Source organism: Cyrtonyx montezumae, unplaced genomic scaffold, assembly GCF_038088225.1.
Source record: "Cyrtonyx montezumae isolate F1298 unplaced genomic scaffold, pur_monq_1.0 scaffold_32, whole genome shotgun sequence".
NCBI lineage: Eukaryota > Metazoa > Chordata > Aves > Galliformes > Odontophoridae > Cyrtonyx > Cyrtonyx montezumae.
Window position 1 is genome coordinate 4,128,530 of NW_027072037.1, and position 22,611 is coordinate 4,151,140.

Here is a 22,611-nt window from a genome sequence, read left to right on the forward strand (position 1 = left end):
CTGGAACTTCCCTTAGATCTACTGGCTCTTCAACAACTGGGCTGTGTCATGTTTCTTTGATGATTTCAGGCTGCCTTTTCTGCAAGCTGTTAGAATTAGCATAGGACATTTTTATCCGGGCCTCTGTTTTGCATGGTCCCGCCTCTCCAGATAACACTTTTTTTTGTCTGAACTTTTTTATCTTACCACAATAAACTCTGAAATTCACATCTTAATACTGTGCTGTCCTGAATCATTAGGTGAAAATGTGGTGGTTTTTGTTGTTTTTTTTTCTGGTTGGTGCCACACATGGTTTAATGTTGCTATTTATAATAACCAGGAGCTGTAAGTCTTAATTTAAATTCATGGTTAAAATTAAAAACCTCATCCAGATCGTCATTTGGTATCTTGGAGCTCAGTGCCAAGAAAATAATGAGCTGTAGAAATTTGGGAGGTGAAATTAAAGACTGTCAGAATGGTTTAATCATGTATAGGAAAGTGCTGCTAGCTAACTGATAGCTGAGGCTCTGCAGAAACCTAAGCATGTAACTTAGATCCAGGATAGTCTTTAGAAGACCTCAGTATTCTCTCACAGTGAAGATGCACACAGCTCCTTCCCCAAATGCAGCCCACATTTAAGGAGTGTCATTACATTTGTTCTTTTCTGAACCCACTCCCAAGGTTTTGTATTTTAATTGGAGGGAACTGTTCAGTATTTGCTGTTCACAGTTTTCCACCTTAGCCTTGTGTGCCAGAGGAGGAAGCTGTTGATGCATGCCTGATGCCTGTGTTCAGTGACTCACACTGATAATACTGAGAGGAGGAAAAAAGACTTGCTTGTAAATAAATTTTCCAGGTGGGGGTTATCATTGCAGCCATGTGAGCTCCATCTGCACAGGCAGAGCTCACGTGCTTCCTTCACATCAGGAAGCCTTCATAGCACTGTTGGTTCTCTGTTTCAGGTGCCTGTGCAGTCCTGGTTTGATGACATGACAGACACAGAGCTGCTAGATCTTATTCCTTTCTTTGAAGGACTAAGCAAAGAGGAAGAAGTTTACAGTATGCTTCATAAACTCTGCAACAGGTAGCCCTTAACTCTGACTGACTTCTGCTACTAGATTGCAGTTGCTAGAGGATGTCTCCATCTTTTTCAGCTCTTTCAAATGTAAGCTTTGGGGAGGTCACTCCTGTCAGAAGTGCTACTCTCGATCTTCCTGTTACATTGGACACAAAGGACAATCATGAGTGATGCTATTAAGCCTTCAGAAGCCTGACTCCTAAGGTCACGTGTTCAGACTACTTTTTTTAAAGGAAAAAAAAAAAAAAGCTATTTTAAATGGGACTCTTTTAATGAATTTCATAAATGGACATCTTTTACTGGATCAGCTTTTCTTAAAACATGCCAAAAAAGAAGCTTGTATTTCAGCAGTTGAATTTCTCTCCCTTTCTTCCCCTCCCACTATGCAGACAATTTTTCCCCCCCTGCTTAGAGCAGTTGACCTGACTCTGAATTTTTTCTTACAGAATGAAGTGCCTTTTTGAATGTTATTTTAAGATAAAAATTCATTTTTGTATAAGACTTATTTCCAGACATCTTTTAGTCTTGTATTGTCTAAATGCTTTAAAAGGAAAAAGGAAAAAAATTTTATAGAGCACTGTAATATATAACAAAGGAAAAAGTTAAAAACAAAGATGCTGGGTTCCTGTCTCCACGCTGACATCAAGTTGTACTACGTTTTGTCATGCTCAGAAGGTTTAAGTGTTGGTGGGAGGGGGTGATTTGGGTCACTGATGTGGTTTTGGATACAGCTTTGAACATATCTGCAGTTGTTTTGAGTGTTAGGGAGTGACGGAATTGAGAAAATAGGGTGACAAATAGATCTAAAGCACCTTTTATTCCAGACAGATGAAGTTCTGTTGTCTCTGCTTACGCACAACTGTCATGCCTCTCATCTTTTGGAGAAATGATTATCTTGGGAGAACGGGGAGGAGATCTATTTATTAGTTTCCACTTCTTTCCTTAAGAAAAGACCCATCTGGGTAAGCTGGATCTGTATGGAGCTGTTTGGAGTACTTTTTTCTTTTAATTGCTGCTACTGTATACTCACCAAATGGAGCTGACCATCGGCTGTTATACTGTTTTTGCCACTGTGCCTGTGCTATGAAACATTTTCTGTAAGCTGCAAACTTGGGCAATAAATAAAACGCAGGCTTCATAACCCTTATGTATTAATCCTACGGTATTGATATACCAGAAAACTCAGTAAAAGGTGACCTGCAAAGGAAAATTTTAGTAGTCAACGTATTACTTGTTTCAGTTTAGGTGAAGCCCTCTCCTTTTTTTGGTATATAAAAAAGTAAAAAGTATTTTTCCCTTATCTGATGTGTATTTCTTCTTTCCCAAGGCGCAGTGTACAGACAGGGAGCTATGTCAGGTCTTCCTAGAAGGGCAGAATTACCAGCCTAGATTGTCTCCAGAGTGGTCCTCTGCTTTGGGGCTGACTAAATCTCATCTCTGAAGCTGGAATTCTGCTTAGCAGCTATTCTTCTCAGGTGTCATCGGGACACTTGAATAACTTTGAAACTATTTTAAACCCTTTGAAGGGAAATGCACTTTTTTTGTTTTCCTTTCCAGTGTCACCTTTTTAATCATCTTCCACACCAGAAATCTACAGACGTAAAATACTCAGCTGTACTTGGTTGTCATCAAAGAAAACCAAATGAGAGGAGTTGGTGCTTCTAATGAGCATAGTGCTAAATTCTGAACAGCAGATTCCCCCGTTGCCTTTCCCTTCCTTCTTGAAAAGTCTTGATGAAAAAGCGATGGACTCATCATCCTTGTCTAACCCATTGGTGAAGCAGCTTAAGGAATCCATTCATAGAAGGGCAGGCCAGCCTACACAGGCAGTGAGTAGGTCAGTGTGAGTGCAGTGTAAGCTGGGGGATGGCTTGGCCCTCGCAGTGAGGGTGTGATGGAGGCAGCCCCGGGACACTCGTGAGTCTGTTTTGTTTCCTCACCAGTTGGCATTACCTTAGTACTGTACAATTCTGTGCCACGACAAAAGGCAAAGCTGACACTCAGACATACAAAAAACAGCAACAACAACAACAAAAGTATACGTGGATTCCGGTCAGTCCATTAACGTTGACTTTCAGTTTGAGATTGTTTAATTTTGTATTTGAATTCAGAGTAATGAAACTGTAAGCTGCCAAAAAGTTGTTCTCTGAGCAGTATTTTCAACTGTGTTTGTAGCTCCTGTGTTGCAAATGCAGTTTGCAGGGAAGTATTCAGGTTGTAGTTAGTTGTGCAGGTATGATAGGAATGGCTGAAAATATTCAAAGACTTTCTTGCTAGCGTTAGACCAAACAATTTTCCAATTAGACAATGAGTAACCCCCACCCCCACCCTGAGACGTTCCCATTTTACGGTTGTAACCTGTTCCACGCGAGACGAACCATGTCGTTAGTTTGCATTTCTGAAAGCAGCAATTTCATGAACCAGTTGCCTTAAGTCTGTGAATGAATGTTGAATATCCAAGTGTCTTGTATTGTTTTCAAATCCACATATAATGGACAACTGAACTTTTGTTCCAGGCTCTGGATGAACGGTTCCGATGACGCTTTGTACAACTCCGCTTGTATTGTCTAGCTCAGCTCTTGAAGTGCACAAATTTCCAGACAAAAAACAAAACAAAACAAAAACCACTTATTTTAACAGTGGAAAGCATTAAAATGACACTTGATGACAATACAAAGGGGTAAAACCTAGCAAGGTTTCGATGTGTGCTGGCGTTGTAGGATTCTTTTCTGTAATGTCTGTTGTAGGTTTGTTGGTCTTGCTGTAGGTTTGGGGGGGGAGGGTTGTTTGTTTTAATTCATTCCCATTGAAATAAAACTCGGAGCGCTCTGAGCTTTCCTGGCTATTCAGATTTGGGCAAAGGGATCAAACTGTCGTGTTAGTTTATTTTGATGCTGTTGTCATACGTAAAACTCCAACTTTTATGTCAGCACGAATATCCAGCACCGTATATTACAGCATCTGGGATCTAACAAAGCAATATGGTTCTCTCCACAAAGCCAGAGAAACGAGAGGAATGTCTGTAAGGTTTGCAATACGGGTATTAGATTGTATTACGAATACAAGATCTCAACAAATTAAAGTGGGAGAGAAAAAGGTTTTCCTAAAGCTCTCCTGTACTTCCAAGTGCAGTTAATGCAAGCAGGTGCCCAGGGCTGGCACTCCCCCTGGTTCCCAGCTGCATCCCTGGGTGTCAGAGAAGCATTAAGGAGTCTTTCCCACTTGGTCGTTCAGTCCAGCTTCAAGCGATGCTGCCTGACCTGAAGTTCCGTTGTCCGTTTTATGTCGGGTTCACAAAGGTTTTTTGCCTGTATAGGTATTTATAAACTGAGCTGTAAGGCAGAATGCCATCGATTCCTGAAACTCAGCCGAAGCGTCCCCATCCCGTTGCCGTTTGTAAACCAGGGCTGTGCACAGAGCATCCCTTGGTGCCGATGGAGGACCGCGGCAGCGCGCCGCGAGGCGGCTCCGGAAGAGTCATTGTTTCACCCTCCCATCTCCCTTAAGCAGCAGAAGCCACACGGGGAAGAAACCCAACGCCTGACGATCCCCTCTTGGATTTTCTCTTCTATCGGTGGCAGCGGTCACTTCATCACAGCACGGTTTTGGTCGGACCGCTCGGGGGCGAAGCACGGAAACGACAGCGGTGTGTACTGATGTCGCAGCTGTTGAAATGTCGGTGTAAAAAAATAATAATAATAATAATCTGTAGCTATATAATTTCCAAACACGTAATCCTCTGTTTTACGGATCTCTTTTTAACTAATAAAACACAGTACCGCACAGCCCTGTTTGTACAACAGAACCCGGTTTGTGCCTCTGATTTCCAAGGTGCTGTGGTGAGTGCCTTTGTGGGGTGAGGAGGGCAGTGAGCCGCGCGGGCCGGCTGAGCAGTAGCAGCTGTCAGGGCTTTTATCTTTTGGGAAGTTCTTAAGAGAGGAGCGAGCAAGGGGAATGTTTCTTGGTGATTTGATTATTGTTTTTTGTCTAACAATGGAGCTGTTTACACTTTAATGCAATGAACAATCCGGCGATACTTGAGAAACACTACAGATGGCGTGCGAGTGTTTTCAGGAGAGAGAAGTGTTGTCAATCAGGTTTTGAATGGTTTCTTTACTGTCACAAATAAAACAAAACTTTTACCAATGTAGTTACTTGTGCATGTAATGCTTCTCTGGGAAAAAAAAAAAAAACCAACAATTTTTGCCCCTTCTGTCAGTGACATCGCTGCCCTGATCTGACACGGACTGCATTCCTGCTGCACGTTGGGCAGCGAAGTCCTCCATCTCCATCCCTTCTCCTCCCCTCTGCTCTTCTTAAGTCGTGTATAGGACTCGTTAACTGCCCTGGCACCTTGTGCAGACAGAGCTGCTGAACCGCTGCTGAACCCTGCTCAGTGCATCGCTGGTGACTGTGGCAGACGTCCCAGCTGCGTCCATGGCTGGGATGAGATCATCCAGGAACGTGTTGCAGTCTCTGAGCTGGGGACTCGTCGTGAAGGGCTCGCTGCAGATATTGGATAGCTCTTAAAGCCACCACGGCAATGTGGATATCTGAATAAAACGTTTTGGTTGGTTGGAAAGTCGATTTCGGGACTTTTTATCTGACACAGGAAGGCTTACGCAGAGCCTTCCTTCCTAGGGAAGGGCACATCACGTGAATGCTTGATGGGCAGAAAACCTCAGGGCTGTTAGGAGCAGCAGCTGGCACCAGACGAGCTGGAATTGTTTGTTATTGCTGTGATGGGTTGGAGTGAGCTACGTTGCCTTCGCTTTGTGATGCATTGGTGTTTCTTCCAGTTTCACCGATCTCTTTAGCTGCTACTTACGTGCCTGCCCCTCAGTGAGACAAGGATCTCCACATTCACTAAGCAGCTCTTGTACAGAAGTGAGAAAAACACCGCTGTCCTATCCCCAGTGATTGAAACCACTTGCAAAACTGTGCCGCCATCTATGTCCATACCTCTGTGCTCGTGCCTTCAAGCTGCTTCTGCCTTTATATTGTGTCCTGACTCAGAAGCAAAGCCATCTGCTTTGACGTTCCCTGCATCGTGTGCTGGTGCAGCTCCAGGACCCCACAGCCCCCAGCGGTGTTCCTGGTGTGGATCGCAGCCCTTCGCCATCGCTGTGCTGCCAGGGCAGGTTGGCAAACGAGCCTGAAAAGCTTCCTGACTTGCAGGGAGCCGTGCGGAGGAGCAGGTTGTCCTGGTGTTGGCTGACACTGTGTGAAGCAGCATTTCTGGAAGCACACAGCTTCAATTCACTGAGCCTCCGTTAAAGTAGACCCACACGCCTTCCCCATGCAGCGATTTAAATTGATGAGGTTTGGTCATCCCTAAATCTGGCTGAATTTTTGAGGTGGTGGCTGCGTCAGCTTGGCCGTGCTAACAGACCCTGGAGGACCTGCTCTCCTCTGTGACTGTCGTCGCTTCATTTCACAGTGACCTCCCGGTAGCCACGCTCGGTTGGGATGTGCATCACACAGAGACGCTGGGATGGAGAAATGAAGGTCATCAGCCTTAGTGGTTCATCCAGAGCTGGGAGCCAGCAGGACCAAGGCTGGTGGGACAGCAGAGGATTCCCCATCTGGGGCCACTGAGGAGCACGGTTCTCCCCGACGTAGAGGGCTGAGTGTTTCATCCTTGCAAACGCAACTGCGCAGCACCCACGGATGCTACACGCAGTGAGGGTTGTTCCAGGACTTGCTGGCTTAGCAGACTGTTTCCTTATCAGGATAGAAAGTTCCCGTTCCCCTCTTGCCCAGGCACGGGCTCTGGCCGAGATGAAGCCCTGATGGGTAAGCAAGGTTCAGTCCCTGTTGTTTCCTTGTTCCCTACGAAGACAGGGAACGGTCTGGAGGGCCAGGGGTGTGAGGAGCAACTGAGGGCCCTGGGTTTGTTGGGCGCAGAGCAGAGAGGCTGAGGGGAGGTCTCACAGCCACACAGCTCCTCACAAAGACAGGTGGGGCAGCACTGAGCTCTGCTCTATGGGGGCAGCGATAGGGACTGAAGGAACGGCATGGAATCGTGAGGGCAGGGCCAGCTGGGGCAGAGGGAAAGGCAGTGTCCATGGAATGAGCTGCCCAGGGCAGCGGGCATGCCCCGAGTGCCGGAGCTCACAGAGCTCTCCAATAGAGCGGTTGGGTTTGGGTGGTGCTGGGTGGAGCTGGGGGTTGGGCTCGATAACTCCTGTGGGTCCCTTCCTACCTGGGATATTCTGTGGTTCTGGTGAACATCACAACAGCAGGAACCAAAGCAACGTGGAGCAAACTGGCCCCGTTTCCATCGTCAGACTGGATTCGTGCTGTTCTCCATTCAGCTGCGTAATACTCATGAGGTCCACCAGCATGTGATGGGGGGAAATCAGTGCATTTTATCATCAAATCATAGCATGGCTTGGGTTGGAAGGGACCTTAAGGTCATCCAGTTCCAACCCCCTGCCACAGGCTGGTTGCTACCCACTAGGCCAGGCTGCCCAGTTCCCCATCCAGCCTGGCTTTGAATGCCATTGATCCATTCTGTTCCTTCGTGGGCAAATGCATTTATGAGACAGAAAAGGAAGGATTTTGTCAAGAGCTGAGCCCATTTCCAGCTGAACAGAGCCACTTGCTGTGTAAGAGTTGGGCTGAGACTGAGTTTGTCTTGGCTCAGTGACCCTTAATCCGCCTTCTAATCATTTCCCTCAGTAGTGAGGTTTTGGAAGGCACACTTAGCCCAGTGGAGCCTCGATCTCTGAAACCTCTACAGACTTCTCAGTAATTCAGCTGAGGCCGATGTAGATGAATCATTATTCCCCAGTCCTGATGTGTAGTGCACTGCGTGGGTCCTGAAATGGCAACTGAAAGAATGGGGGCAAATATTTGGGACGACAACGGCTGCAATTGAAAGGGTGGAGATGGAGTGACCTTGCGGCACTGGGATGAGACGCAGCAGTGCTCGGCCATGGGTGACCCTGGATTTCGTACTCAACTCCGGTCAAAGTCTTTGGGGAACGGAGAGGAAAACAGAGGTTGGAAGGCTTCAGCCATGCAGGGCATGGGTGCACCACGAGATGGTGCAGCTGTGCAGTGACGGCCGCTATAGGCGCCGTAAAAGGAGTTGAAAGGACATTATCTGGAGCGCAATCATCACCGCAGCTTTGGTGTCTTCATCTGCTGCCAGCGCTGTGCTCCACCTGGGAAATGTCTTCCCTCAATTCAAACAGCACTCAGTGCCTCAGAGGTGATTTCTTCATTTGTTTAATGAGTGCGGAATTTCCCTTGCAGGAGGAGCCGGGGTCTCCCCAGCACAGAATGTTTGTGTTCATTTTCATTATTGACTTTTTTTCTTCCATGAACGAGCAGGATCCCATCATCAGCGCATAAGAAGTAAAGAGGGGAATCAATATTTCTCAAACAGAGTTTGAAAGGATGTTGTTATACCTTCCCTGGTGTGATAAACACTTTTCCCTGCCAAAATCCTCACTGCTAACCTTGGTGGTTTTGTTTGTTTGCAAAAGCATTATAACTTGTTTGGGATTTGGGAGAGGACATTTATGCTGCAGGAGTAGGGTAGAAATGCTTCCCAGCAAGGGCAGCTCAGGACTTGGCAAGCTTTAAGCCAAGGGGAAGTGAAATACAGTCGGTGGGAGGAGAAACCCAAGCATCTTGTATTTCCCTCTGCCTTCAGAGCAGAATCATAGCATCATTAAGGTTGGAAAGACCACTTAAGATCATCTGGTCCAACCATCAACCCAGCCCCACCGTGACCATTCCAGAAGAACAAACCCTGCTGGCCTTGGTGCACCAGGAAGCAAGATCCACTCTGCTGCACCCAGTGCTCCAGAGAGCTGGTTCTGCTGCAACAGCAGCAATTTCAGCCAGGGGAACTACTCTCAGTTCCTAAGTGAGCACAACTGCAGCCTAATAAATTCTCTCTTTTAACGACTCTGAGACATAAAGGGCTGTTAGAAGTAACCTGAACTCCTGCAATGAAAGAAACTCAAATGTAGGACAGCTGAGGCTGCTGCAGTCCCAGTGAGCTCTGCCTGCCCTCCCATGTTCTGTTTTAACTTTCAGCTCAGCTTAAGCCACTAGGCAATAGAAAGAGCTGCACAGAGATGCTGATGTCAGTGCTCCCAATCCGAGCCTATAAACTGCATGAAGGCACGGTCCTGCTTTCCTGAAAGTCTGTTCTGATGACTTAACCTGAAAAACCCATTTGCTGTCTGCCAGCAGGTATCACCTGTGGCTTTGTTCATCCTTTGACTCCTCCCCCCCATCCAGAGGGCTCTGCTTCTCAGGAAATCCAAGCAGAAATTGCTTTAGTCCCACTTGAAGCCTCATGGAAAGAACTAAGCCCTGCTACCCTGAAGACACTGCTGTAAGCTGGGTGGGCTTTGTGGGGCTTTATGGGCGTTTCCTATTGCTGCTTCTCCCAGGGAGGGCTCTTCCTCACCTTGTTGTGGTTGCTGTCTTTAGAAAACTGCTCTGCAGAAGGAGAGCAGAGAGATAAAACAGCTGACAGAGCTTGGATTGCTCATGCAATGCTTCTGAAGAAGAAAATAACATTAAGTTTAAAAAAAAAAACAAAAAACCAAGAGCCGTGGCAAAAAAATAAAAATAAAAGAGAGACTCATTCTAGGAATACATTCAGAAGGGAAGTTATGTAAAATCTGGGAAACTATTGCTGCTGTGCTACTTGGTGCCAGGGAGGAGGAAAGAAGGAAAGAGGAAGGAAAGGAAAAAAGAAAAAAGAAGAAAAAGGAAAAAGGAAACAGGGAAGGGAAGGGAAGGGAAGGAAAGGGAAGGGAAGGGAAGAAAAAAGAGAAAAAGAGAAAAAGAGAAAAGAGAAAAGAGAAAGGTTTTATCAATGTATTAGGACCACCACATAGCTACATCCAGGCTGTATATGGTTGAATCAGGGATATTGCTCATCTGGACCAACATGGCATGCACCCTCACTGATTGATACTTCTTCCCCTTGACCACCCCGTGCAGACTTCATGCACCTCTGCACATACCTGCAGCTGGCCTTTTGTGGCACAAATGCATCAGCATCAGTCATCAAAAGCCAATATTAAGAAAGCTCCCTGCTCCCAGTGACCCCAGCATGCCCATCTGCTGCTGCTTTGCTTTCAGAAAGTGTTTCTGGGGTCAGTAACCCAGCTGGGAAGGCTGGTTTAGGGGAGAAAAAAGGGGATGTAAGGAAATATCTTCAAGGCTGCATTACTGGAGGCTTGAAACTTTCTGGAATGAGGCTGAAATGGCTGAGAGCTGGGCTGTGCGGTTTTATAACTGATGGTTACTGGTTAAAGTGGAAAATGTTTCTGAGGGAGCCTGAATTTGTCACTGGTTCATGCAGAACGCAACGCTGCACCAGCGGCTGCTGCTCTTTCTGCATTTTTCATATCACAGTATCACAGAACTGTAGAGGTTGGAAGGCACCTCCAGAGATCACGGAGTCCACCCCCCTGCCAGAGCAGCTCCAGCCCAGCTTGCACAGGTAGGTGTCCAGGTGGGTCCTGAACATCTCCAGAGGAGACCCACCACCTCTCTGTGCAGCTCCAGTGCTCCACGCTTCACGTACAAATCTTGGTCCTTTTATTATGGACAAGGATACCTCGAGCATGACCTCTCCCTCACGGCAGAAAGAGCCCTGTCCCATGCAGAAGTAAGGCAGGTTTCTTGTTTGGTGTGCAAACACGGTAACTAAAACTGCTCAGGACAATGCTCGGGTGAGCTCCTCGCAGGGTGCTGGTGCTCCAACCCGTTCAGGACAGGCAGTGTCCATGTTTGCACTAACAACCAAAGCACTCCAGCAGAAATTGGGTGTATCAGCCTCCAGGGTGAGGTTTTTCCTGAAATGAGAGGTTTTCAGGGTGCACCAGCAGGTCCTCGCAGGGAGGGGTGACATTTAACAGGGTGACAGTTTCTCAGCCTTTGGGGAGATTCATTTCCCTTCCTCCTTCCTGGTTGGCACAGGCAGGGCTGCATTCCTGTGAACAATAGCTTGTCCCACAGCTACCTGCCATACCCTGTGCTCATGGACATGGTTTGGCTCTGCCTGCAGGTCCTGGGGATCTGCAGCTTGACTCCTTCACCTCCTATGGTTTGAAATTCATTGGCCCCATTTGGCACATTTGAACAACAGAAGCTGGGAAACAGCTCAGCTACCAAACTGCCCGCGCCCCTGAGAAAAATAAAATTGCTCTGTTACAAGGAGATTTGGGGAACAGACCCAAACATGAAGCTCAGGTCCTCTCCCAGCTGCCCCTCTCACAGCACAGGTCACATCCGACCTGGCACTTCCCACATCTGGGCACCACAATTTCAAGAAGTAAGACTGGTGGCTGCCGTGCTGAATTCATGGAGGTGGATGCTGTGCTGGCACGGGGCCGTGGCTTCAGGAGCTCACCCCCACCTCCACCCTCAGCAGAGTCACCGTGTAGTCACACGTGCAGCCAGGTCACTGAGGTGATGGGGATTAAAGATTAAGCTCGTGTGGGAGGGTGGGGTTATTTTGTGGGCACTCAGGTAGAGTCACTAATGTGAGCAATCGGGTTTCTCACATTTGTGAAAACCTCTGTGTGCTTGAGTGCTAAAAAAAATAGTGTGGGTTGGGAGCTCCAGCAGCCTGCACTGCTACAGCTGCTGTGTTCTGCAGCAGTGCCTTTCAGCATCCAGTGACCCAAACTCCCACTGGGACCGATTGGTTTCACTTGGTGCTAATAACTGACTGCACCCCATAGGAGGGAAAGTCAGGTCAGATCTCCACAGTGGGATGAGCTACTGGGGGCCTGTGTTGACTTCCTGGTTCTGACACAAGCCTCACATTTAATCATGGCCAATAGGTTGGATACCAGGAAAAATTTCTCTGTTTGGGTGGTCAGGCACTGGCACAGGCTGCCCAGGGAGGTGGTGGGGTCACTGTCCCTGGAGGTGCTCCAGAACCGTGGAGATGTGGCACTTGGGGACATGGTTTAGTGGACAACATAGGCTGTGGGTGGATGGTTGGCCTAGATGATCTTAGAGGTCTTTTCCAACCATAATAATTCTATGAAAAAGGCAGAAATGACCTCCTTTAGCTTCAGCTCCCACAGGAGGACAAGACATTAATGCTTCATCTTGCTCACGGTGTGCTTCCCATGCAAGGATGGCTGCCAGGAGCCCAGACCTCAGGGGGTGTCACCACCATGGCAGCAGCAAGTTACTCCTTCACCAAGCAAAGGCTGCCACGGGCTGAACTTTGTCAGGGTCACACACCCATTAACTCGTGCTGGGCTGAGCCCGCCCTGCATGTGCAGCTTCTGCTGTGAAACATCTCCTTTCTGCTGGATTCAACTGATGCCAGAAATTGCAAAGGCTTTGCTTGACAAGCCTGACCAAATCGTGCTGGAATTTGTTGGGTTTCGTAAGGTTTTCATTAGGGCTGAGAGAGAACCCTTGAGGTTTCATGAAACTCCTCGCAAATACAGTGGTTTGCAAGACTGCCTCATTGGGAGGGATGTTTGCTTTTACTGATTCTCTCTGCTTTTGCCTCCCTCTCCTCACAGCCTTCCTTTCTGAGGTAGACATGGTTCTCTCCCTAAGAGGAAGCATCAGCTCCGTGCTGTGGCTGAGGGCTGAAGGTGGCGTCAGGACATGAAGGAGGAGGTTGGTCTTCATGCCCAAGCCACCGAGCTGATGCTTTGGCAATCAGAGCTTATTCCTGTCCTTGTTCAATTCCCACAGCAATGCTGAGTGGGAGGAGACCTTAACCATCTCCCAGCTGGTAACCCCTGAGACTGCCTGACAGGAGATGGGTACACATCTCTGCACAAAGCTCTCACAATGGCTTACCCTGGAGTGACGTGCTTTGGAGTCTGTAAGTCATCTGCATTTGCTTTGTAAGGGGCTGAATCAGGATCTGAGATCTCTAGAGGAAGTTAGTAATTTGATAACAGTTATCAGCAGCTGGCAGCCCAGAACCTCAACTCAGCTGGCTGTAGTTTATGTAAAAGTGAGGAAAATGCTCAGGAAAAGGAATGTGATAGCTTGGTTCTCCCACTCATTGTCCCCCGGGGTTACACCTTGTGAGTACATCACATTGCCTTGAAGCTCAGCCCATTAGCTTCTCCATCTCCAAAAGGCCAAGTCCTGCTGAGCACCCAACGACAACGAGGAGTTCCCTGGGGCTTTTTGGCATTCTGGAAAAGCGGGGTAATTTTCTGAAGTAATAGAAAATTGAAGCTTTTCTAGCACAAACCCCATTTGTCCCATCAGCCAGCCAGCCAACAACCCCAAGAACATCAGCTCCCCAAACTCTGGCATCGGTGTTAGGGGTGGGGTCTGATGGTGGTATGGGGTCTGGGGGACCCAGGTCCTTCTGGGAGCCTCCCCAGAGACACAACTTGATAGAACCGTGGCCCCACTGCCACATTCCTCCTCCCTCTGGAAGGCATCCAGGGCTGCTGTTTGCCCATGCCACAGTCCCACCTCAGCTATCCTGTTTTCTCAGTGCACCTGCTAATTCTTGGCCACGGTGTGAGTCAGCAAACGGAGAGGGGAGCCCACACCCACAGTGCACACAGGCACGGCCAGTGCTCCCCATGCTGCAGCCAGCCCCAGAAGCCCTGGCAGACTTTGTTGTGGTGCTGTAACGTGTGTCCATCTCTGAACTCTCTCCTTTTCTCTTGCAAAGGGGTTTCCTTTCCCCATAAGCATCATATCCCCAGTTCACATCCCATCATGGCTGGCTTAAAGTGAAGCCTGTACTAAGATCAGCAATGAATTGGAGCAACTGGTACAGGTTGCTTCTGCCCCAGCACTTTAAGATCTGTGCCAGAGCCACTGCTCCTGTCTCAACCTGCTGCAAGCTGCTGGAACCAGGACATCAAGCTGGCTCTCCAAAGCTCTCACCAAGCTATTCCTTGAGTTCGTGGCTTGCCAAGACCACTCCTTTCCTCTGAACTGGGAGGAGAGGGCTTAGCACATCCTGCCACTGCTTCTGCAGGGGGTGATGTGTGCATGGCTCTGTGCACAGCACCGCCTGAGAGCCGGGATGGAAGGGCTTCTCTGTGTGCTGAAAGCTGAAGGATGCAGGGACTTGTTCCAGATGATCGCTTTGTTTTGGCTGGTGCAGGACAGCCTTGTGGAGAAGCAGTCCTCACCCACCTGCCCATGCACCTTCCTCTACCTTGAGCCCCTTCCACGTTCCATGGTTGCCCATTAACCAGCACCCATCAGTGGCAGCCGTGCTGCCTTGTCAGCTGCTTCCTGCAGAGCACTGCCCTTCAAAGCATTTTCCATGCCAAGACTTGACCTCCACCGTTCCAAACCCATAGGGCCAAAGAGCAAAGTTAGGTTCACTTTCCTGCAGCAAACCTTACAGCAAACCTGAGGCTCGGTGCCTCCCTGCCTTGCTCATGGGCTGGATGTGGAGCTGCTTGCACTGCTGCAAGTTGTAACCCCCCCATGTCACGCCTATCAGATCTATAGGGAGCCCTGTAAGAGGCACTGTCTGTATTTTCATCTGGACACAATGATTTCACAGGGCAGAGGAGTGCCTGAGTGCACAATGCATAGCAAAATGTCACATGCTTTGGTCTGGGGCCATGCAAAGATCTCCTGCAACCTTCTCAGAAATCCATACCACGCTTTGACTGCAGGACCCTGACAATAACAGAATCATTACCATTGGAAAAAGCTGCTAAGACCACCCAGTACAACCTCCAACCCATCCCCACCATGCTCACTAACCAAAAACCCATAGAAGCAGTAATGGGTCCCTGCACTCTTGAGCAGATATATGGGTGGTTTTTTTTGCCTCCCAAGTGAGAGGCCCATGCTGTGTTATCTCACCTGCAGGGTTTGGCCTCTCCTCTTCCTCCAAGAGCTCTGTAGCCATGAGTTGGGGTGGAAATACCTTTCCAACGTGTCATTTGGTAAATACATCCTTGGCAGAGCCTGTCTCCCCATGCACAATGTTAACCTTGTCCACAGGCACATGGGGTGGCCAAGGGTGAAGCAGGTGGGGGGCCACTGCACTGCCAAACATTGATCTTGCACTCTTCCTCCCAGCACTTGTGATTTCCCCCAGCAGCTCCCTGTGACAATGTCTCCAGTGTCTCAGGCTTGCACTGCGATGCAGAGCAGAGCCTCATCTGCCATTTGTGCATATGGAAAATATCCTGAAACCACAAGGCCTTGGAGCTCTGGGAATATCGAGGCTCAGGATGAATACGTGGGGTCATGCATATGGGAAAATTAGCTGGAACAAGAACATCTCAGATTATGTGCAGTTATGGAAGCCAAGCTATTCTGTTCTACACTAGTACCAAGTTAAACTGCTTGGAAATAATGTTTTCTGCTCTGTAACCCCATGGCATGACTGAAATTAGCAGGAAGAAAAAGTGCCTCCAGCTCAGCACTAAATGAGCCCATGTTTTATGACAAACATTTCCCTTTCTCTCAGCACTCACTGTCCTAAGCTGATGTAACACATATTTCTACGGATTCGGGCTCCTTAAATGCTTACCAGGATTATTTACCACTGTCACAGTGGAGGTGAAAAGGAGCTGGGAGAGACAGCTCAAATGCTGCGTGTGCATGAGCCAGATGAGCCTTACAACCAAAGCAGTGGCAACAGGAAGGACGTGCTTCCCAGGGCTCACATTCATGTAGCTGCAGCCGTGGAGATGGGTTGGAAGAGGAAGACACTCAGCATGAATTTTCAGAATGAGAAATGTAAGGTGGAGGCTGCTGTGGGTTTTGTGAGCCATAACCTGCAGATAAATGGATAGTTTTGCAACTGCAACCATCAAGCCATGAGATCTCTAAAGCGTTCCTCTCAAATATGGGCACACTTGGGCTGAACGAGCAGGTTCAACCTGCACCATGACTGGCAGCTATCGTGATCAGTGGTATGCTGATCTGTACCTAGTGTCACAATTATTTTGGGCACTCATCCCACGACAGGTCCCTCAGACTCGATCTTGAAAACGGTGTTTGTTTAATCTCATTCTTGTATCTGATTTAGCTGATGAGCTCACCCATATCCATTTGCAGTTTATGTGCATTATTCTAAGAAATTAATCATAGAATTGTAGATATCCCGAGTTGGAAGGGACACATAAGGAGCACTGAGTCCAACTCCTGGCTCCACAAAGGACAGCATGGCAGGAGAAACTTGATGGAGGAAAGGAAGGAAAGGACTTGGATGGATCCTAGTCCAGAGAGGCTGTGGAGCATCCATCCTTGAAGATATTCAAAACCCAACTAGGCCCCATCCTGGGAACGGCCCTTTCTGGCATCTCTCTAAACACAATTTTCATTCTAACACCTGAATGCCTGGTGACCTCTTCCTGCTCTTGCAAAAAGGGGAGCAGGGTTGGTGTCCTCATTTCATCGGTGAGCACAGGAGATGGAAGGGATTGATGTTGAGAGGCACGTTTCCCACTGGGAGCCTGGCCTCTGAATTCCTCTGAAAGCCCAGGTCTGAGCAAGCTGCCCAGAAGCACGCAGGATGCTGCCTTGGGCACCCCATGGGCCCTGGTCTCCATGGGCAGAGCCAGGCAGTGACAGCAGGGTAAGAAGTGCCTCAGCTCCTCTCCAGTGAGGGATGTTCCCATCACCAACCAAGAGTGTTTGGGACAGAAAGGCGGTGGCTTTGTCTTCAGGTCACCCACAGCCAGTGGCACCAAGGCAACTTACATGGCTTCGTGTCAGAGCCACCCTCTGTAAGTGCTTTCTTCTTAACAGCGAGCTGCCATACCGCAGTGTATATCCACCCATGTGCTTCCTAGAGCATTACAAGGGTGGAAAAAACGCAGCTTCAGGTACATCATTCCTACCAGGACGGTAGACATGAAGCCCACCTAGTGGGGTTATCTCACACCTCTTCTGAACCACCATTCCCAGCACACAGGAGAGCTGTCAGCTACGAGTGGTGGCTCCTGCAAACGCTGCCAGCTCTTGTGGTGATTTTCTGGTTTATCATTACCTGTCTCTGGGGAGGGCAGCCTGCTTGCACGCTCCAATGCCAGTAACCTTGGTGGCCATCCTCACCCCCAGCTCCTCACTGCCCAGAGGAAGACCCAGTAAGGGTGCATGCCCACAGCATCCCCCTCTTGGGCCACTTTGGCTGCTGAAATTAGGGTCAGACAGAGTCAAGGACTGGGGCTGGGGCACTGGGACCCAAGTGCTGATGTGGCAGCGAGCAGCACCACGCCTGGCTTTGTGTAGCCACAAGAGAGAGAAAAAAACAGCAACACTTCTGCCCTTTCAATCTGGACAAAACAGGTCTCTAATTAAGGCAGCACTTAATCATTAGCGCTGGTGGACGTTTGATGCAAACAGTTGGTCGGAACTCTCCGGTGCCGGCTCCCTCTTTGTCCCTCGGTGAGCCTGGAAATGGGTGTGAGCTGCAGTAGGAGTGTCTGCAGTTAAGTAGAGGATTGAATTACCGAGCACAGCCGTTCCCTGGCTGACAAGGTAGCAGGACAGCAAACAAAAGTGCCTTGAAACGAGCTCACCAGAGAAGAGAAAGTGCTGGGATCGCTGAGGAAGGAGAGCTGCGAGGAGGCCGGGTGCTTTCCAGTAAGGTAAGCAGCTTTTCTGCACCCCTGCTGGCTTTATTCTAAAGCTGTTCCATGATTGCTTTTGCCTGGTGGAGGAGTAAGGAATAGAAATAATAATAATAATAATTTCATAAAATAAAAAGAATGAGCCCCCCAGACCTGCACCCCCAGTGCTGCCTTTGGCACAGGGCAAGCAGCTCTCTCCGCTCGCCGAGGAGCACTTTGCATTGAGATCTCTGCTCAGAGCAGCTTTGATTTCACGCACGGAGTTCTGCTTTGACCTGATTTGTTTCATTCCTTGCTGCCATGGGGATTTGCCCAAAGGACAAGAGGACGCTGTGGGTTCAAGCAGCGACAAAAGCTTCACTGGAAGTTCTGATCCATGGGTCCCGCTGGAGTCTGCTTGACAAAGCTCCTCATGGCTGAGTGCTGCTTGCTCTGCGAGCACAGATTGTTTTCTCCTCTAGTTCATTTGAGATGCAGATCAGACCGATAAAACGCAGTTGTAATGGAGTGGAGCTGCGGGCTTACTTGCCAGTGTTTTTCTTAGGCGTGTCTATTAGGAGCATAAATATTGAGCAGAAAGGAGAAGTGATATGAATTAGCATCTGGGGGAGGTTTGCATTTGTTCAAGGCACCTAGCACAGGTGTAAACAGCTCTTACAGCAGCAAACTGGCCCCACAAGAGTAGCACTTAGCGGGTGAATCATCCAGGTGCTCTTTACACACCGCAGCTAAATGGATAAACGAGAGCCTGCAAAGTGGAAATTGGACAATCAGAGGGCATCAGCCTTTGTTTTGGTGGGGTTTTACCATGCCTTGCTGTGCTGGAAGGGAGCACAAGGATGGGCATTAGGCCAGGAAAATCGAGGATATGTCTTCTGCCCTCCTCCCCTCACCAGGCTGCCCTTCTCCCCCACCTCCCTTGTCTCGTGATGTGAGTTCCTAGGCAGGACCTTGTGGCAGCAGTTGTCAATGTGTCCCAGCTGGGGGCAAAGGTTTCGTGCCTTGGCCTCAAATAGCATCACCCTGGTCTTCTTGCACCCCCCTGTATCTTGGGGCTCTCGGTGAGGTGGAGAAGTAGATCCCTGCTTTGAATGGGCAAGGATGGTGACAGTCCTTCCAAGCAAAGCCAGTCCATGATGCTATGATTCTTTGACTCTATGCTCGTGGTGTCTCTTGGTCTTTCCCATGGAGCAGCACATGTCTTATCTGTGCAACCTGGTCTAGGGAGCCTGCTTCGGCATGGGGGGTTGGACTCGATGATCTCTAGAGGTCCCTTCCAACCCCTACAATTCTGTGATTCTGTGTCTTTTCTGGACTTTCAAGTGTGGATGTTGTCACCTTCCCTGCTGTGGAGCTGCAGGGAGGTGTGGGACATGTGATACATGAAGGAGATTCACCACGAGCCCAGTGACTCCAGGCTGGGGTATATCCCAGAGCCTGAACCCCCAGCACTGCCCATGATGTGGTTGCTCATCCCCATCCCCACAGCCCAGAGCTACGATGAGACCTTTGTGCCACCTGCCCAGCACCTGGAGAAGGAGTGTGACACCATTAACCTTCATTGAGGGCCCTGTTTGTCACAAGGAATGGCAGCCTCCCTAAACTTGCTCTATGGCTGGCACAAGTCCATGGGCTGGGCTGTGTGTGTCTGCTCTAAAAGCTGCTCTACTGAATACCACATGCCCACCTACGCAAGAAAGGGCTTTCATGTGGACATCCTGCACCCAAAATACCTCTGCTTTGTCTCTTTCTTTATCCCAGATATATTCTCAAGCCTCTGCTGACTGCTCAGATGAACACACACACTCTACAGTCACAGGGGGATACCTGCTCCCAAGGCTCATTTAATCTCTCTTCTGTGCTCTCACTTTCCACATAAAACAGCTCTGGAAACGGGCCTAGTTGTGATTTATCCTGGCTGATTGCTCATTTCCACTGACTGTTCTGAGTGCAAAAGGAAATCAGAAACGATAAATGTTGTCTCTATGTCTTTGGCATTCTCCACTCAGAAAAGTCCTCTCAAGTGCAATGTTGATTTTCAGCATAGGGTTCTGTGCATCTTGCCTTGATTTCCAAGGAGCTTTGCTTGAAAGAGGAGTCCTGCCATTGTTATCTCCCTTTATCTGAGCCTATCCATGCTTACTTGAGGCTAGGACTTGTCATTCCTTCACATCCACGTCAAAGACCTGAGGCACAGGGGACATAAAATTGCATGGTTGAGCTCCATCCCAGCTGTTTCCTGTGGAATGGGCTATTCAGAGCAGCTGATCTCTCCCACCTAAAAACACCCTGTGGCCATGCCCTGCAGTGAAAGAATAGGTTTCTGGATAGCCCTTGATTTAAAACTGCTCCTGCTAAAACAGCTGGGATGGGCAGCACTGGAAGTCATGTTCTTTTTCGGGTGATGCTGTTATTCAGATACCCACTTTCCCTTTGGGAGGCTGCTGGAGCCTGAATCACTGCGCTTTGCTGCCTGAAGTTGCTGCTTGGCTCCGAGCAAATTTCACCCTTCTGATGCCCGATTTCCTCCTCAGTACTCAGACAAAACTCCCATTGGCAGCTCTGGTTGCAAGAGCAGGCCCCGGATGAATGACTCTTTTAAAGCTCTTCGTGGTATTCGCAGGGATGTTTTATTCATTCGGCTCTACCCATCGTGCTGCTGGATGCTGACGTGCTGAATGTCAGGCTCACACCCAGGTCATTTGCAGTCTGAAATGTAAACCTTTTTTAACGGGAAGTCCTGGGTTCCCTGTCCTGAGTTTGACGTGACCGGGGTGAAACTGGGATGCCCCATCCCTGGAGGTGCTCAGGGCCGGGATGGATGGGGCCCTGGGAAGCCTGAGCTGGTGGAGGACAACCTGCCCACAGCAGTGGGTTAGAACTGGATGATCTTTAGGTTCCCTTCCACCCAAACCATTCGATCTTTCTGTGATTGTATGATCCCTTCCTTTCAATAGTTAACACTGGTCTTGCTGCTTTCCACTGGGAGGCCAGTGGGCACAGGTCCAGACCAGCCCTCCTGCTCCCTCACCATCAAACAAAACTCCTGATACCAAGGGCTTATACAATTGCAGTACTTAAACACTGCACCAGGAAAACGTGCTCACTATCTTGTGTGCATTCATGCTCACACAGTAAATATTAAAGATCGTAACCCTAAGACTTGATTTTTAAAAAGGACGGGGTAGGTGAGTGCTGGTGTTTGGGTTTAACTGCAGCCTTTTTTATGGTGTTTGGCTCATCTGGTTCATGGAATCACTAAATCAGTCACTGAATAATTGAATTGTTGAAAGACTTGGGTTCGAAGAGACCTCAGAGATCATCTGGTCCCAACTCCCCTGCTGTGGGCAGGGTTGCCGACCTCCAGATCAAGCACCGGGTCAGGCTGCCCAGGGCCCCATCAGCCCTGGGCACCTCCAGGGATGGGGCAGCCACAGCTTCTCTGGGCTGCCTGTGCCACGGCCTCACCCACAGTCCACGACAACATACCTGGAACAGGATCTCCTGGAGCAGGTTGTTGAGCTTGGAGGACGGGGTTGGGCTCCCATATGCTGCCAGAGGTGAAGGACAGTGTGGGAAGCTCTACATCTGGAGTTTCCCTGTAGGCTGAGCAGAGATTTGCCAGTTCTGTCAAAAGACCCAGAGTTGGGATGGGGGGAACCACCCAGAGAGTCCTCCTTAGACTTCCTGGATGAGAGGTAATGGACTTAAGTTGCACCAGGGGAGGTTCAGGTTGGATTTTATCAGAAACAGTGATGAGGTATTGGCACAGGCTGCCCAGGGGGGTGGTGGAGTCACTGCCCCTGGGGGTGTTCAAGAATCGTGGAGATGTGGCTCTGGGGAATGTGGTTAGCGAGCGTGGTGGGGATGGGTTGGGATTGGACTAGATGATCTTACAGGTCTTTTCCAACCTTAATAATTCTGCAGTTCCTTCAGCACCTCAAACAGATATGCAATTGAGTCTGAATGAATCCCATCCTCTCATCCCCTTTCCTGGCCTTCCTTAAGCTACGGCCTCTTCTGTGTCAGCAGGACAGTGCCTTATTTGTAGGGTCTCTTCTCAGCCATCCATCTGCCTTCCAGTTCCTGCACATTTCTGAAGCTCAGGGGCTCCCTGGGGCCCCAGAAGCCTCTGTACACGTGATGGATCACCCATCCTCCTCCCTCTCATCTCAACTCTTATTTTACTTACCTGCAGTCATGAGGTTTAATAATGCTAAGCATTGGTGTTGGGGAGGATCGTAACTTTCTTCCTGGAGGTGATGAGTAATTAGAAGCTTCTGAGAATGCTTCTAACCCAAACCACTTCCCAGGAAACTAGGAAGAGGAATGAAAATGGCCTCAGCTTTGTTTTCCTCCTGCATACATCTCCTGCCCTTGCTGTGTCATGAAGCCCTGCCTTTGGATGCAGGGCTGGTGCTGAGCCAGAAATCTCTGCCTTTCACCAGGGCAAAGAAGAGCTGAAAGAAAGATTTGTCTGTAATGAATTGGCAGGCTTTTGTGCCTGCTTTCTCCAGGGATGGCTCTGCACTGTGACTGACTCAGTAACCTCACAGTGAGAAGCCAGAGGTGGATACCCCTGGAGCAAGCATGAGTCAAGCTGCTTTTTAGTATTTGAAAATACTGCACCTGGCACTACACCCCGGGCAACGCTGCCACAAGGCACTTGCATGCAGCAGGCTCCTAAAAGCTTCTTGTGAAGCTGTTTTATCTCACAGCCACAGGGTGGTGGGTTTCATAGAACTGTAGACTGGTTTGGGTTGGAAGGGAACTCAAAGCCCACCCAGCCCCAGCCCCCTGCCGTGGGCTGGTTGCCTCCCACCAGATCAGGTTGCCCAGGGCTCCATCCAGCCTGGCCTTGAGCACCTCCAGGGTTGGGACATCCAGGGCTTCTCTCTATTTAGTTACCTCTATGTTGTTACATTGATGAGAAGTTTTCAGGGACAGCATATCTCTTACCAGAGAAAATAGGCGTTAAAATTTTAGCAGGAGGATTCTGAAATAGCAGCAGTT

General features: G+C 48.9%; 2 protein-coding genes across 3 annotated transcripts in view; both read left to right on the forward strand.

Moving 5' to 3' along the window:
- CTDSPL (CTD small phosphatase like) overlaps nucleotides 1-3,195 on the forward strand; it is a 64,941-nt gene extending 61,746 nt beyond the window's left edge. For both annotated transcript variants that reach the window (XM_065744994.1, XM_065744995.1), the window contains one exon: nucleotides 942-3,195. In XM_065744994.1, the coding sequence (XP_065601066.1) occupies nucleotides 942-1,067 (126 nt within the window). In that variant the 3' untranslated portion in view covers nucleotides 1,068-3,195. The remainder of the gene's footprint in view (nucleotides 1-941) is intronic.
- Nucleotides 3,196-17,349: 14,154 nt separating this feature from the next.
- Nucleotides 17,350-22,611, forward strand: part of VILL (villin like) — a 32,384-nt gene continuing 27,122 nt past the window's right edge. The window contains exon 1 of the mRNA XM_065744976.1: nucleotides 17,350-17,616. The gene's annotated coding sequence lies outside the window, so the exon portion shown is untranslated. The remainder of the gene's footprint in view (nucleotides 17,617-22,611) is intronic.